The sequence below is a fragment of the Formica exsecta genome, unplaced genomic scaffold, assembly GCF_003651465.1.
Source record: "Formica exsecta isolate Colony F162 unplaced genomic scaffold, ASM365146v1 scaffold44, whole genome shotgun sequence".
Taxonomy (NCBI): domain Eukaryota; kingdom Metazoa; phylum Arthropoda; class Insecta; order Hymenoptera; family Formicidae; genus Formica; species Formica exsecta.
The window spans coordinates 402584-417007 of NW_021851634.1; the positions used below are offsets into that span (position 1 = coordinate 402584).

Sequence of the window (14424 nt, forward strand, 5' to 3'; positions counted from 1 at the left end):
TATATATATATATATATATACTTTTTTTTATCGCAATTTTATTACTGTCACATCGTGATAGCAAATCATACTTGATATCTCCTTTCCTCTATGAAGCTGAGTTTAATAAAGACAGAGCACACAAAAATCTGCTGCATATGTGAATTTACTAGCATACTACTGGCACGTTTTGTTAGCATTTTATCTAGAAAGTTCTGTCTTTTGTATTCGATATAAAATCTCTCTCTACAGTTCTTTCTCGTATTTTCTAATATCCCTAAGAGAATCGGTATAGATGTTAATTATTCTGACATCATTGTTCGGTACAAAATCAATAGCCTTACAAGTGTTTTACGCTTTTATTGAAAAAATGTTAATAAAATCATCATCATCATCATCTGTTTCTTTTTCTTCTTCTTTTTCTGTATGGCTGATTAGGCTTCTATATAGAATTTGCTTATACGCCAGTCAGTGAAGATAAGATTATCTAATCAAAAGCCATTGAACATGTAGAGTGAGGGATTACGAGAAGACAACCAGAAGAATGTTTTTTTTATCGAGTCATCCGTATGTATGTTAATTTCATCTCGTAATAAATTATAGAATACGCAAGGATTGATAAATCTCTGATTGGGAATACAATCAAGATGTTCTTTCTACGATCCAGTTGTAGACAATTTATCTCGTAAATATATTCGAGTGGAAGTCTCAATAAGGCTTCAGCCTCTCGGCAAAAGATCGCATAATTATTTACTTCCTAAGAAAAAAAGAAAATTAATTTTAGCGAGAATGTATCTAATAATGACGGTTAGATTTCGCATATAGTTTAGTCTGTTTATTAATCTCCGATCTCTAAGTTGAACAGCTTTTCTAAGAGTACGTTGTCATTTGATGAGCGCATCTGATCTCCATCAGTGAGAGATGATTGGTTGGAAAAAAAATCCAAGTTATATAAAAGCATTCGAAGAAAATCTCGAAAGATTCAGCGTTTGTTTATACACAGTGTTAAATGTAAATGATAGTAATACATTGAGATATGAGATAGATATGAATGTGAGAGACGCCGATAAAAGAGGGGATCCCCATTTTAACGAAGATCTAACTTTTCTAGTTTCAAACAAGACATGCAAAAGAAGTGCCTCCGAAAATTTATGCTGCATGTACGGTCGACTGGAAAGGAGAAGAGGCGGATCATACGGCGGTGATTATCATATAATTGGAATGACAGTTCGCTAGTGTTACGAATACACGCGCGCGCGCGCGCGCTTATTTTACGCTCCCGTATCTCGGGCCTGTCTTCAGTCTCGGCCCGATACGAGAAGCGACAGCTAGTTAACACAGATAGATAGATCAGTGTAGGCATTTCTTTCTTTTTTTTTACGACGAGATATCATGAACAACGGCGAGGAATTGAAGACGATCGAGTTGCGCGAGCTGCAGCCGATACTTAGCCGCACATTTGGCGATCAGCTGATCGTGGTCCGTTATACTACCAAGAGCCTGTTGCAGCCCGGCGAGAATTACGGGAGTACCATCTTTGACGTTCACGCCGTGATCAGGCGTAATGACGAGGCGGAGGAGGAGGATCTTTACTTGGTGGCGAAGATGCCGCCGCCGACGCAATTTCAACGAAAAATCTTCGACAGTCCGCATTCGTTCAGAAAGGAGATCTTCATGTACGAAATCATCTTGCCTCATTACAAACAGCTGGAACGTGACTCCGGTTTGAAGGAGGACGAACTGTTCGACATACTGCCTAAGTACTATCAATCCCGATTGTCGCTGAATCCGGACGTCGATTTCGACGATAATGCCGTTATTCTAATGGAGAATTTGAAAAAGCGCGGCTATTACATCTGCGACAGAGCTAAAGGTAATGTTAAATCTATTTTGTACTTGAGACATATGTAACAATATTAATTACTATTAATAACCCAGACAGCACAAAACGTCCTCAGGATCATCCTGAATATGTCCAGGATGGTTCAGGATATTTGTAGGATGTTTTAAGATATTATTATAAATATATTTTATGAAAATTTTTTAGTTGCGATCCAAAAAGATTCTAAGGAGTGAAATCACCCCCATATGCGGTGCCGTTACGATTATCTTCCCTAGACGGGGACGTAGCAGGATAATGGTTCCGTTTTTTTTTTGCTTTTTTATATGTTTTTATATTTGTTTCTTATTTTTTTATATTTTAAAATTTTTATATATATTTTTTATTTTTGTCTTTGTTTTAATATTGTCGAGGCTTAATATATTTTGTACCTTTTTTTCTTAATAATACGTTTTGTAAAAAGATAAGATAAAAGCAATTTAAAAATTATGTTTGCTGGCCTTAGTCTTTACGAATATTTCTATAATATCCTTGTAATCGAGGTTGTTGGCTACTTTCTTTTTGATTGATAGGATTGCTAAATCCTATATCCGGTTAAATGAGATTTTATAAGCGGGCGGCCGGGTAAGAGCGGTCAATTTTCACATGTTTTTGGACACTTCAAAAATTATTAGCGTCTATTAAAATTTTGCGCCCTACACTGGGGCGTACTGTCTAGTAACGGCTGCGCTCATAATATAGAGCGACTTTTTGCTTTTCTTCATATATCTTGAAAATTATTCGAGATATCAAAAAACGTTTTATACAAAAGTTTCATGGTAAAAACACTTCTATTTAACCACATTAACAAACTTTAAAAAAATAATTTTTGGAAAAGATTTTTTCAAAAATCTTTGAAAAAGAATATTCTTTAAAATTTTTATTAATGTGGTTAAATAAAGGTGTTCTTACCATGGAACTTTTGTATAAAACATTGTTTGATATCTCGAATAGTTTTCGAGATATATCGAGAAAACCGAAAGCCGCTCTACATATAAAGAGTGAGAATCGTTTTTGGTCGGTAACGGAAACTTTCTAAATTCATCTATTTACCCTTCCCCTCTCCCCTACATGTGTGTGAAGTTTCATCAAAATCAGAATTTTTGAGTTTACGAGGTTTCCTTGTAAGTTGTGCGAGATTTTAAGCTTATTGTTATATTATCACGAATAATTATGCTTCTAATCGAGAATTCTTTGATCATCAAAATTAAAAAAAAACGGTGCAGAAAAATTATAAATTTTACACAATGCAATTATAAATATAGCATAAATTATTTACGAGCTTTTTCTAAATCGCATCTCGTTCTATTCGATTTAACATTTGTTAATATAAATTTTTAATTATCCTATGATTCGTTAATCATAATAGCAATTACAAATTTACGTTATGCTTAATCATTCAATTATAATGTAATATTTTAATCATGCTATGATTTTTATTAATTTATATTGAATAATTTGTAACTCTCTTCTGATAATCTTAAGTAATATGTGTGTGTTTGTGTGCGCTTAATATTATAATTTGACTATTTAGAGATATTTATGACAAAATACATAATAGAGATTTATGTCACTCGATACATAGTACAATATCTATATTATTTTTTGTTATAAGTATGATTTATGATCTTGTAATAAAAACGAGATTTAATCCTTGACACTATTTTTCCTCGTGTTTTTACGTTTATTTCTCTTGACGCAATTCACGGAAAATAAGGAGTTGTTAATTACGATCTTTTTATAAAGTCAGCCGTGAAAAATGTTTCATATAAGATTTCTAAGATTATATCACCTATGATTGTCATTGTTAATTTAAGATTAGATTGTTATACCTGATTACTAAGATAACATCAACTATATGATTGTCATTGTTTATTTAAGATATTATATCGTTGCACTTGAGATTATCAAAAGCTGAAAATATGCTTAATCATTCAATGATATTCTTATACTTGCCTTTTGTTTTCGGAATCCAGGATGTGACTTCGAGCATACGAAAGTCGCTATACGAGCAATGGCGAGATTTCACGCCCTAGGAATGGCCGTCAAGTACAAGCAACCAAAATACTTTGAAGTGCTAAAGCAACGTAGCAAGTGCATAAAGTTGGAAACCGAGGATTTCGTGCACTTGCAGAACGACATGCTGAAGAGGATAGCGGAGGATCCAGAAATAGGCGTTCACATCGATCGATGCAACGCGGCGATGACTAACTCGTTGAAACACGGTATGTGGAACGCTTTGCCCGACGAGCCTTGGTCCACCATCATCCACGCGGACTTCTGGGTGAACAACATCATGTTCCATCGCGACGAGAACGGCCGAGTGGACGACGTCAAGTTCGTCGACTTTCAGAATTATCTCTTCTTCAGTCCGCTACGCGAGATGGTCTTCTATCTGTTCTCCAGCACGCAAGCGAGCGACGATCGCATTGAAGAGCTGATGGATCTATATCACGAGACATTCGTGGCCATCCTGGTCCGAATTGGTTGCGACACCGAGTCGTTCACGAGGGAGAAGTTCGACGCTAAGCTAGCGACCGACGCCAAGTTCGAATTTATGCATTTAATCTTCATGCTCAAGATACTCACGTTGAATGTGCAGGAGGAGGAATTCAGCACAAAGGATATGAGGAATTTTATGTTGTCCTATCAAGGCAACCAAGCGTTCGTCCAACGGCAGCGTAAAGTTATATCGTATTTTGTTCAACGCGATTGGATTTAGGCTGTAATACAATGGGAAAAAGGCTCCCTAGAATATGTTAAATTATATATTATATATTTAATTATTATATACATTGTATATTATTATACACATACATAATTATTTATCACGCACGGTAACATAATGCGACTGATTACGTTACCGCACACGTTTATTTGACTCTCTATCTCTTCCTATGTATTATGATAAGAATAATAAAGAGATGACATAAATTTTACAGGAAAAGGAGATAGAGATATATGATGTAACAAGTTTGAGATATATAAAATATATTTTTATACAAAAATCTCAACTCTTGCTCGCATTTTTTATAACTACTTGAAGAAAATCGATTTAATTTAGTCTAGAATCGATTTATCACCCTCTTTTGATCTTGGGAACTTTTCTGTTTCTATTTCTGTTTTTCACATTTGTCACTTCGTAGAAATTGCTTCCTATCTTCTTCCTCTTACTCGCGCGTTCTATGGCTCTTCGCTGTTTACTTGTTAATTTTTCCGTCGCTTTTTTCGTGGACACTGACGAGATAGTGAACGTGCCGCTACTTGAACGCACCTTGGAAGTAAGCATTTCACTGTCGTTGGAATTATATTCATTGTCTATAACATCGAACGCGTTCTGTCTCAGATTGTCCTGTTCGATCGCATCCTCATCATGATCTTCGAGAATGTTATCATCAATGTTTAAAGAACATTCCTTATCATTATCCAAATTTGTCGATTTTTCTGTATGAGATTTATCTTTCGCTACATCTTCCATTTCTGAATCTTCCGATTCTGACTCGCTTTCTATATTACTATCGTCTTTTTCAATACTTTCATCTAAAGTATCCTGCTCCAAATCCTTTCTGATGTCATCGCTCGAATAATGCAATGCAACGCGTATTTTTCTAAAATCTTGGGTCACTGTCAATCCATTCTGTATTGCTTCCGTTGAAGATAAGCTATCACTCTTTTGTATCGTTTCATCAGTGACATTTGGTGCATTATCTCGCGCGGTAATTGTCTCGTTTGCATTAGTCGCTTGTTCTGATAGTGGCTCTTCAAAGCCTACTGGTGGAATGTAAAATGGCAATTTACCGCGTTGCCAATCGTTCAGCACCATACGCGCGACGATGGTTATGTCGGGTTCTCCCTTCTTCAAAAGCTTGCCGCTTCGATGAGCCAATTTTTCCAAGAAATCGACGTGATCCTCCCATTTATCTATTTTGTACGTTTTACGTACGTATTCAGGTTTCACTCTCTCTAGAACGGAGGCGATGTAATCTTCCGGGTTCTGAACGAGTTCCACCCTCACGACACTCTTCAACACTTTCTCCGTGTCGGTTTCCGTCGATGGATAGACAACGCCAGGACAATCTATCAGATAAATGCGGCGCATGAGAGTTATATATTGCCATACCTTCGTCTCACCGGCTATAGGCGCTACTTTGCAGACTTTCTTGGAACGCAAGGTGTTTATGATAGAACTCTTTCCTGTATTGGGATATCCTATGAAACCCACGCTGATCTGCTTTTTATCAACGTGTAATTTCGAAAATTGCCTCAGCAGATTTATCAGGGAGCCTTTGCCAAAGGGATGTGTCAAGGAAGCGTGAAAGGCGACCGTTGGATATTCCTTGCTCAGAATTGCCACCCATCTTTGTGTGACCCACGTTGGTACTAGATCTACTTTATTTAAGATAAATATCAGATGTTTGTAAGGTTTCTCGGTCTTTAGAAATTTCTCCACAGGAGGAGACCTGGTTCCCATTGGATCCCTCGCGTCCAATACCTGCAGAATAACGTCCGAGGAGTCAATGACTTTGTACAGCTCGTTCCATATCCTCTTACTTTGTCCCGCTCCCATGATCCACTCCCTCTGTGCATCTCTTACACCAGTGTCCTCGCGAATTAGATCATAATCTTTGGTATCCTTCTCCTTGTTGTAGGTATCTTCCTTTTCCTCGGCCGATTTTTTCAATTCATCATAGGACGTTATCATCAAATTGGGTCTCTTTCTGACCTTCTTTGGACCAAAAACGCTTTCAAAACTTTCCGTATCTAACAAGTGTACTCTTGCATTTGCTGCCTTTTGTTGAAGTAAAGTTATAGGCAATTGAGTTGGTTTCAAGACGACCTTATAGGGATCCTTCATAGCGGTTCCCAATTCATTCTGGAATTTTTGTAGAGCATTCTGTGAGATAACTCTTGAATTACCAAACCATCCTCGGGATGGCTCCACGCGCGACATAGTTCCAGAAGTGTTCCAGCCTTGAAAGGGCGCGGGGCTAATGATCTTTCCAGAACGATTGCGTTTCGGTTTCTGATTGCGATACATCTGTAATCTTTTAATAGTCGCTTTTGTTCGTACTTTAGCAACTCCTTTTAATCCTTCCGTGGGGCGTTCAGGATTCATGCTATGCCCTGAACGATTAAAGCCCTGCTTTCGCGGGGCTTTAGTAGTGCCATGTGATTTAGCCATTGTGCCTACATAACACAAATATCATTCAATATATAGAAAATAGTAATAAATGTCACACTCTATATATAAAAATATATGTTAAGATTTAATGTTATACATATATTAAAGATTTAATGTTATACATATATTATTATAATATATTTTATAATATATTATATTATGTATTAGAGTAGTGTATATATTATATATTAAATATATAAAGAAAAAGATATAATGGTAACATCTTCTTTAAACTCATTTCTTTCAAGATTGAAATGTCTCTCATACAAACAGAATTAAAAAAATTTAATTGTAGATATTACGTTTTTAACTTTCGTAAAAATTAATTTTATATTCAACAAAAATATTTTTCGATATTTTGTCAAAAATATATATACATATAAGTAATACCTTCTAAGATAGAATTCCAATTATAAAATGCACTGTATACACGAGTCAGAGGTTAGGGACAATTAAGGTTAGATTTATACCATGTGCACCATGAAGGAAGAGTAAGGAGAGTTATCTCGATAGTGTAGAGAGAAAAAAAGTGGTCACGAAAAATGTTCCGTATGTGGCCAGGTTTGCCAAATGGACTTGCGTTCTCTCTCGCTCGCACGTAGCATGACAAAAGAGAGCGCTATGCTCTGTGCGAGCGAGAAAGCACGCAAGGGGCACGAAACAGAGTATGTCCTTTTCTACGTGTATCTATACCCCCACTTCTTAAATAAAGGCAAACGCTCGGTCTAGATCTTAGAACATATATATTCATAGTCCGTTCTTATGTACTACATACGCCGTCGCTGGATTTCTCTACCAATGCGCTGCGCATGCGCAAGAAAGCGTCCCTGAGAACAACACTGATCGGCCCCCACTCCTCAACACTCGGTCTAGATATACTATGTCTATGGGACATACTCTGTTTTGTGCCCCTTGCGTTCTCTCTCGCTCGCACGGACATGTTTTTCTATCAGGAAACAAAGGCATTTCCCTCCCATTTATATATGTTCTAAGGTCTAGATATACTATGTCTATGGATGACACACTACTTACTAATTACGGACTTCCGGTGCGCGAGCTATTCTGTGATATACGTATTATTCGTCAATCTGTGAATTTTCAAAGATTATTTCCTTTGAATTGAGTTGTGAATTTTGTTACTAATTATAGTAAGTGTAAATTCATTAGTGGTGATCGGGAAAGTATAATCTTCCCGCTTTTAGCGGACGTTCCGCTTATTTAGCGACACTAACAGTATAAATAAAAATAAAAATATTAACAAAAATAAAAATAATGCTGAAGTTACACCAGCATTTCCATCTCCCAAATCATTATCACCTCAACGCTCATCGACCACTATTTCTACCTCTTCATCCTTTGATTTAGACTCCCCTAAACAAATGACATTAAATCCAATCTCAACTCTACATATGAAGAAATAATATACAACATTCATAAGGCCCTGGAAAAAGCAGGTGCCAAACGCTCTCAAGCTAACAAACATCGGAGAAAAGCTCCGGCTCCATGGTGGAATGATGATTGCTACGTCAAAGTTGAACATAAGTGTCAGGTCTTCAGAGAATTTAAGAAGTCTCCTACCTCAGACAATCTCAAAAAATACTTGGACACCTGTAAAACTGTTTCCAAGGAATTTTCCCGAAAGAAAAGGATTGCCTTCAGAGAATTTTGTACGTCCCTGGATGTCAATACACCGATTCCAAGAATATGGTCTTATATTCGAGCCTTCTCAAATAAGAAATCTGGTAACTCCAGTCAACGTGTTATTGACGAGGAGGAATTCCATGCTGCTTTTAACAAACTGGCTCCCCATACTCCGGTTCCGCCGCTTTCCACCAGCGATCTCGGGGCACTCTCTGACCTTCCGTTTACAGCCAGTTGTGACGCTGCTTTCATGCAGAAAAACTTCTCTATATATGAATTCAACGCTGCAGTCTCTTCATTAAAAACCAAGTCAGCTCCGGGTCCGGATCTAATTTCAAACAAAATCATCAAGAAACTGCCGGAAAATCTACACAAGTTGATTCTCAAAATTTTCAACTGTTTTTTTAATAAAGGGTCATATCCATCGCAATGGAACAACTACTTCACGGTCTTTATTCCAAAACCTGGTGGAAAAAAAGCATTAAGACCTATATCTGTCGCAAATAATCTACATAAAATCTTTGAAAATTAATCCTAAAACGCCTTGAGTGGTGGGCCGAAAACAACAAGGTACTATCACAACATCAATTCGGATTTCGTAGAGGTCTCTCCTGCATGGATAATGTGGCTACTCTCATTACTGATATCCATTTGGCTAACAGACACCGTAAATTCACCGGAGTCGTCTTTTTGGACCTGGTCGGCGCTTTTGACAACGTATTACCAGAAGCCCTTTTAATTCTACTTGAGAAATTTGGCCTTCCTCAGAAGATCATAAGTTTTATCAAGAAAACCACCACCAACCGAAACCTTACAGGATACGCAGCTGGTATCCCTCTTCAGACTAGAAGTACCGACCGAGGATTGCCACAGGGTTCCATTCTCAGTCCTACTCTGTTCAATATATACGTAGCATTGGCTCATTCTTGCCTTCCAGAGCATATGAAAATACTAATGTACGCGGATGATATTGCCATATATTACATGGATAACAACTTGGATTCAATAAAGGGTCAACTCGGCGTGGCTGTCGAAAGTCTGAAGGTGTTTTTCGGACGTCTTGGTCTAAAGATCGCCCCTGAGAAATCAGCTTACACCATTTTCTCGTCTATGAAACCGAGGAATCTTCGTGTATTACTTAGGAACAACAATTTTTTTCTCAAATTAGACAACACTAACATTCCAAATTCCTGGTCGCCTCGTTTTCTGGGGATTTATCTCGATTCGGAATTAAAATGGAGAGCTCATATCAACAAACTAAAAAACAGGACCATTTATAAGAAATAATGGTGTATGGGCGATTAATGCCCAACCAGCCATAAAAGAAGAAGAAGAAGAAGAAGAAGACTTACTAATTACTACCACAACTAAACGTAACACTATACATATACGAAGATTCAAGATGGCGACGAAATGGTCCAAGATATTCCATTCGGCAAACCTGGCCACATACGGAACATTTTTCGTGACCACTTTTAATCTAGGTAGATAACTCTCCTTACTCTTCCTTCATGATGTGCACGTGCACCCTCTCGCTTGATGCTTGATATGAAAATGGCTGCGTTCAGCAGAGAAAGCGCTCAGTTATTGTCTTATCAACACTTGACGTTGATTCGTTGGATCTAAAAGTAAGAACCAATTACATTCGATTGTTACTAAGCGATTTTCTCTGCTGAACGCGGCCATTAGAATGCGCCCCAATCGCAGCATTGGGCTAAAGCCACAGACTTCCATATATACTAGACCGCTAACTCTTGCGAAATACATGGCTCCGACAAGTATGTACACACACATGCGCACACAGCACACACACACAAGAACACTTTTCGTCTGTACACATCGGCCATATTACATATCTATCTCCTATCCTCTTCTTTCCTACTGATTTCTACTTAGGTCACGCATGCGTAGATGTTTACTTCTCATACGTAATACATACTTTTTGGGGTCAATTTTTTGGTACAGGGCTGCATTTGAGGGTGCCATTACATGGAGCGCGGAAACGCGGAAGAGAATAGTAACCAGATTCCCGCGTTCCGTTCCGTCTGTTTTGATTGCCTTGTATTACATGGAGCAGATTTTGAGCGGAAAAGCGGAACGGAAAATTATAAAATATTAATTTTTAACGATATTTATTGATTAAAATGCTTATATTCAATAGATAAGCTAAAAAGATAAGCATATTAATGAAAATTACAATTAATTAAGTGAAAACAATGTTAAAAAATGAAAAATGATATTTATTTTTTACCATATCGTTCCGCTTTTCCGCGCAAATTGTGCTTCATGTAATATAAGGAAAAAACATTCGCGGAACGAGCGCATCAAATATTAAGTGGATACAGTATATTCCATCAAATTTCGGAGTCGAGTGAAGAAAAACGTTTTTATATATTTCGATTATTTTATTATTTTAAAAGTAACAGTATAATAATGGATCCAAATATCATATTGATGATTATTATGAAGTATCTCATATAAGCACGGGATGAACCGATGAGATATGCAGAGATAACTATGAAAAAGGTTATCTCAATGTATATTTTATATTTGCGTTACAAGAAACTGCAAGGCAGAAAGAACCGTAAAATATGGGTACGGCCTATTTTTACTGAGACAAGAAGACTTCTTCAAGGTGACAGCGACAATTTACTTGTGAAGATGCGATTGGGAGATCCTGAAAAATATTTTAACTATCTCAGAATGTCTCCAAAAATAACAAGCTACTATGTTTATTAAGTACTAAAAAGCATTCAAATACTTACAGGACCATCCATTTATAAAGTTTTTATATTTTCTATACACTTTTGTTGAGTTTTGTTGAGACGGTAACGGATTCCGCGGATTCCGCTCAAATGTGCGGAAAGAAACGACTCAATTCGCGGAAACGCGGAATAGTTACTTTTCTTTACTTTCAAGTTATAATTAAACCTGTTTTAATGCAATTAAATTGAAATTAACCATAATCAATCCATAGATAAAAATAATCCCTTTTAATAAAAAATTCCATCATTTCGCAGATGAAAAGTGAATCTTATGTAGTGTGAAGTCGGATTTGCTGTTTTCATGAGTCACAATCAATTATTAAATCGGTGTTTCTGCAATTGAAACGGACTCAGTTGTTAAAAACAAATATACGAACCTCTAATTGAGAGGGAGTCCGCTGAAAGGAATAGTATCTCATGGATGGACGCCATATTTAAAGCTAACCTAAAGCAGTGTCGTGGTCAGCTGTACATGTTGCATCGCTGCACATGTTTGTTGCTGCGATTTGCGATTATAAAGCCAAATAAACTGAGAGCATTAAAAAAGAGTTTCTTTTATTGTGTGCATTGTTATAACGTATTCCGATAGCGCGAGATGGAAAATATCCTCGTCGAAAGCAATAAAACAGAAAGGTAAGTAATAGAAGTAAACAAGTAAACTTTTGATTAAGTAAAAGTGAATAATGCATAGTATTTTTTCAGTATAATGGAAGAAAACTCAAAGAATATAGAGCATGAGACAGATGAATTAAAATTCAAATATTTGCAAAGAAATTTGAATTTAGTCGAACGGCCTTCTTCGAATTGGGGATTTTCAAGAGGAAACGATACATTTTTTGGTTTTATGAAGGCAGAAAGTGATTTCAGTGTCAGAAAAAGAGTTGCTGTATTCCCAAATTTAATATTTATATTGATGACAAGATTATGCCCTTTTCAAAATATATAAAAGTAACAAATACTTTAAAGTGATATATCTCGAAAACTATTGGTCGGAAATTTTTTTTACTATTTTTCCCGTGTTCCTCGTCAAAAATGTCTTCTAAAACGACCTTTCAAATAGGGGGCCAAAGTTATCGTAATCACCCCGAAGAAAACACAAAGAATATAGAGCATGAGACAGATGAATTAAAATTCAAATATTTGCAAAGAAATTTGAATTTAGTCGAACGGCCTTCTTCGAATTGGAGATTTTCAAGAGGAAACAATACATTTTTTGATTTTATGAAGGCAGAAAATGATTTCAGTGTCAGAAAAAGAGTTGCTGTGTTCCCAAATTTACATATTAATATTTATATTGATGACAAGATTATGCCCTTTTCAAAACATATAAAAATAACAAGTAAGCAAACACAGAATATAACTGCTATATAACATGGGAATAACATGTAATGTAACGGTTGTTATACCTAATTTATATTGGGATTATATAACTATCTCTTATTTAAGCAATATAACACCAGAATATAACTGCTATGTAACATGGGAGTATGTAATGTAACTGCCCAAGTAACAGAGTAACGTCAAAAGACGACATAATGACGTCTATTTTTGGTCTATAATGTCGGCGACTAATAATTGATGTTTAAAAGATCTCATTTCTTAGACTAGCCAAAGACGTAATTTTCAAAACGTCCTATGACCGTCCAAATAAAGTCCTTTTGTAACTAATATTGGGATTATAGTTCATTTGCTTACCGCTATACGGCGCACTATTCACTATCTATACCCGTATTCAAATTCTTGTCATGAGCGTATATAAAGCCTGCAAAATGCGGCTAATAACATTGTAATTATTTTTATCAGTTCAATTTCTGATACGATTCCCGTACCAGGAAATTCAGATATTGAACTGATTTTTGGAAAATCGGACAGATATAAATGTCCGATCTTCATTTATTTGGACGATTTCTGTCCAAATAAGTGAAAATAATTGTTTGTTATTATTTACTTAAGATATAAAATATAAATTAACTTCCATATAAATAAAATCTTTAATTTTATAAATTAAATTATTTAAATTTACCTATAATATATATCACATTAATATGTGTTATATTATTACTGTAATTGGTCTTAGTTTTGCCGTCAAACAAACGTCAGAAAATGACGTCTCGTGGATGTGACATATCAACGAGACATTTTCGGGTCTCATGAGATCTAACTTAGGATGTCTAATTGGTCATCTTGTGACCAAAATTTACTGTCATTGTGACGTCAGTTTGCTACTTGGGTGGACTATTACATGACTGTAACAATCATATAACATTTTAGTAACATGTTATATTCATGTTATATAACTGCAATTTTGTATGAGTGGGAAATTACAACTAACGTGAATGTTACATGTAACAAATACGTTATATTACTTGTTACATTCCGTTTTATTATGGCAATGTTACAGTTATGTATCTGTGTTTGCTGGGAAGATTTTTTGAGAAAAACAAAAATCCGCGTATTTTTTGATCAAACCTCGTATTTGAAGGTATTCTTTTTTTGTTTCAGTCTGCCCTATACGGAAGCGACAATCCGTGAATCTTTAAGAATCGAGACACTTGCCCCGCTCGGCATAATTCATAAAACCGTGAAAAAAACTACGTTAGGAGGCTACGAGATACCGGCAAACACGCCGGTTGTCACCAACTTGGCGGCAATGAATAGTGATCCTGATATGTGGGGCGACCCCAAGAACTTCAGACCAGAAAGATTTTTGAAGGAAGATGGACAATTAAGTAAAGATTTGACACTTCCCTTCGGTTTCGGTGAGTCGATATACGGTGATATATAAAATGTATCTAGAAAAAAATTTAGTAGTTTTTTATATACAGGATGAACCATTTTAATCAATCTACGCGAATATCTCGAAAACTGAGCCCGATAGACAAAAATGTTTCAGACAAAAGTTGCATGGTTTCGAGGGGACCACATGATAAAAATATGGACTTGACCTTGAGTGACTTTTTCAAGGTAAATGTGATCGA

At 36.2% G+C, this 14424-nt stretch overlaps 3 protein-coding genes across 3 annotated transcripts in view; 2 read left to right on the forward strand and 1 right to left on the reverse strand.

The window, feature by feature from the left end:
• The first annotated feature begins 1186 nt into the window (after positions 1-1186).
• On the forward strand, positions 1187-4861 carry LOC115240511. The gene is made up of 2 exons (XM_029815705.1): positions 1187-1852; positions 3835-4861. Exons 1-2 carry the CDS (start codon positions 1372-1374, stop codon positions 4578-4580), a joined length of 1227 nt encoding a protein of 408 aa, XP_029671565.1. The 5' UTR covers positions 1187-1371; the 3' UTR covers positions 4581-4861.
• Positions 4622-7609, reverse strand: LOC115240510 (nucleolar GTP-binding protein 2). The gene is made up of 2 exons (XM_029815704.1): positions 7431-7609; positions 4622-7045 (listed from the first exon to the last, which is right to left on the reverse strand). Exon 2 carries the CDS (start codon positions 7038-7040, stop codon positions 4938-4940), a length of 2103 nt encoding a protein of 700 aa, XP_029671564.1. The 5' UTR covers positions 7041-7045; positions 7431-7609; the 3' UTR covers positions 4622-4937.
• Positions 7610-9962: 2353 nt separating this feature from the next.
• LOC115240500 (nucleoporin Nup37) overlaps positions 9963-14424 on the forward strand; it is a 12126-nt gene continuing 7664 nt past the window's right edge. Inside the window, exon 1 of the mRNA XM_029815688.1 lies at positions 9963-10165. The gene's annotated coding sequence lies outside the window, so the exon portion shown is untranslated. The remainder of the gene's footprint in view (positions 10166-14424) is intronic.

Excerpts from the sequence above, each read along its gene's own strand:
- LOC115240510 (XM_029815704.1), bottom strand. The coding sequence starts at position 7,040 with ATGGCTAAATCACATGGCACTACTAAAGCCCCGCGAAAGCAGGGCTTT.
- LOC115240511 (XM_029815705.1), top strand. The coding sequence starts at position 1,372 with ATGAACAACGGCGAGGAATTGAAGACGATCGAGTTGCGCGAGCTGCAG. Across the intron at positions 1,853-3,834 it reads CATCTGCGACAGAGCTAAAG|GATGTGACTTCGAGCATACG; the intron begins GTAATGTTAAAT and ends TTCGGAATCCAG.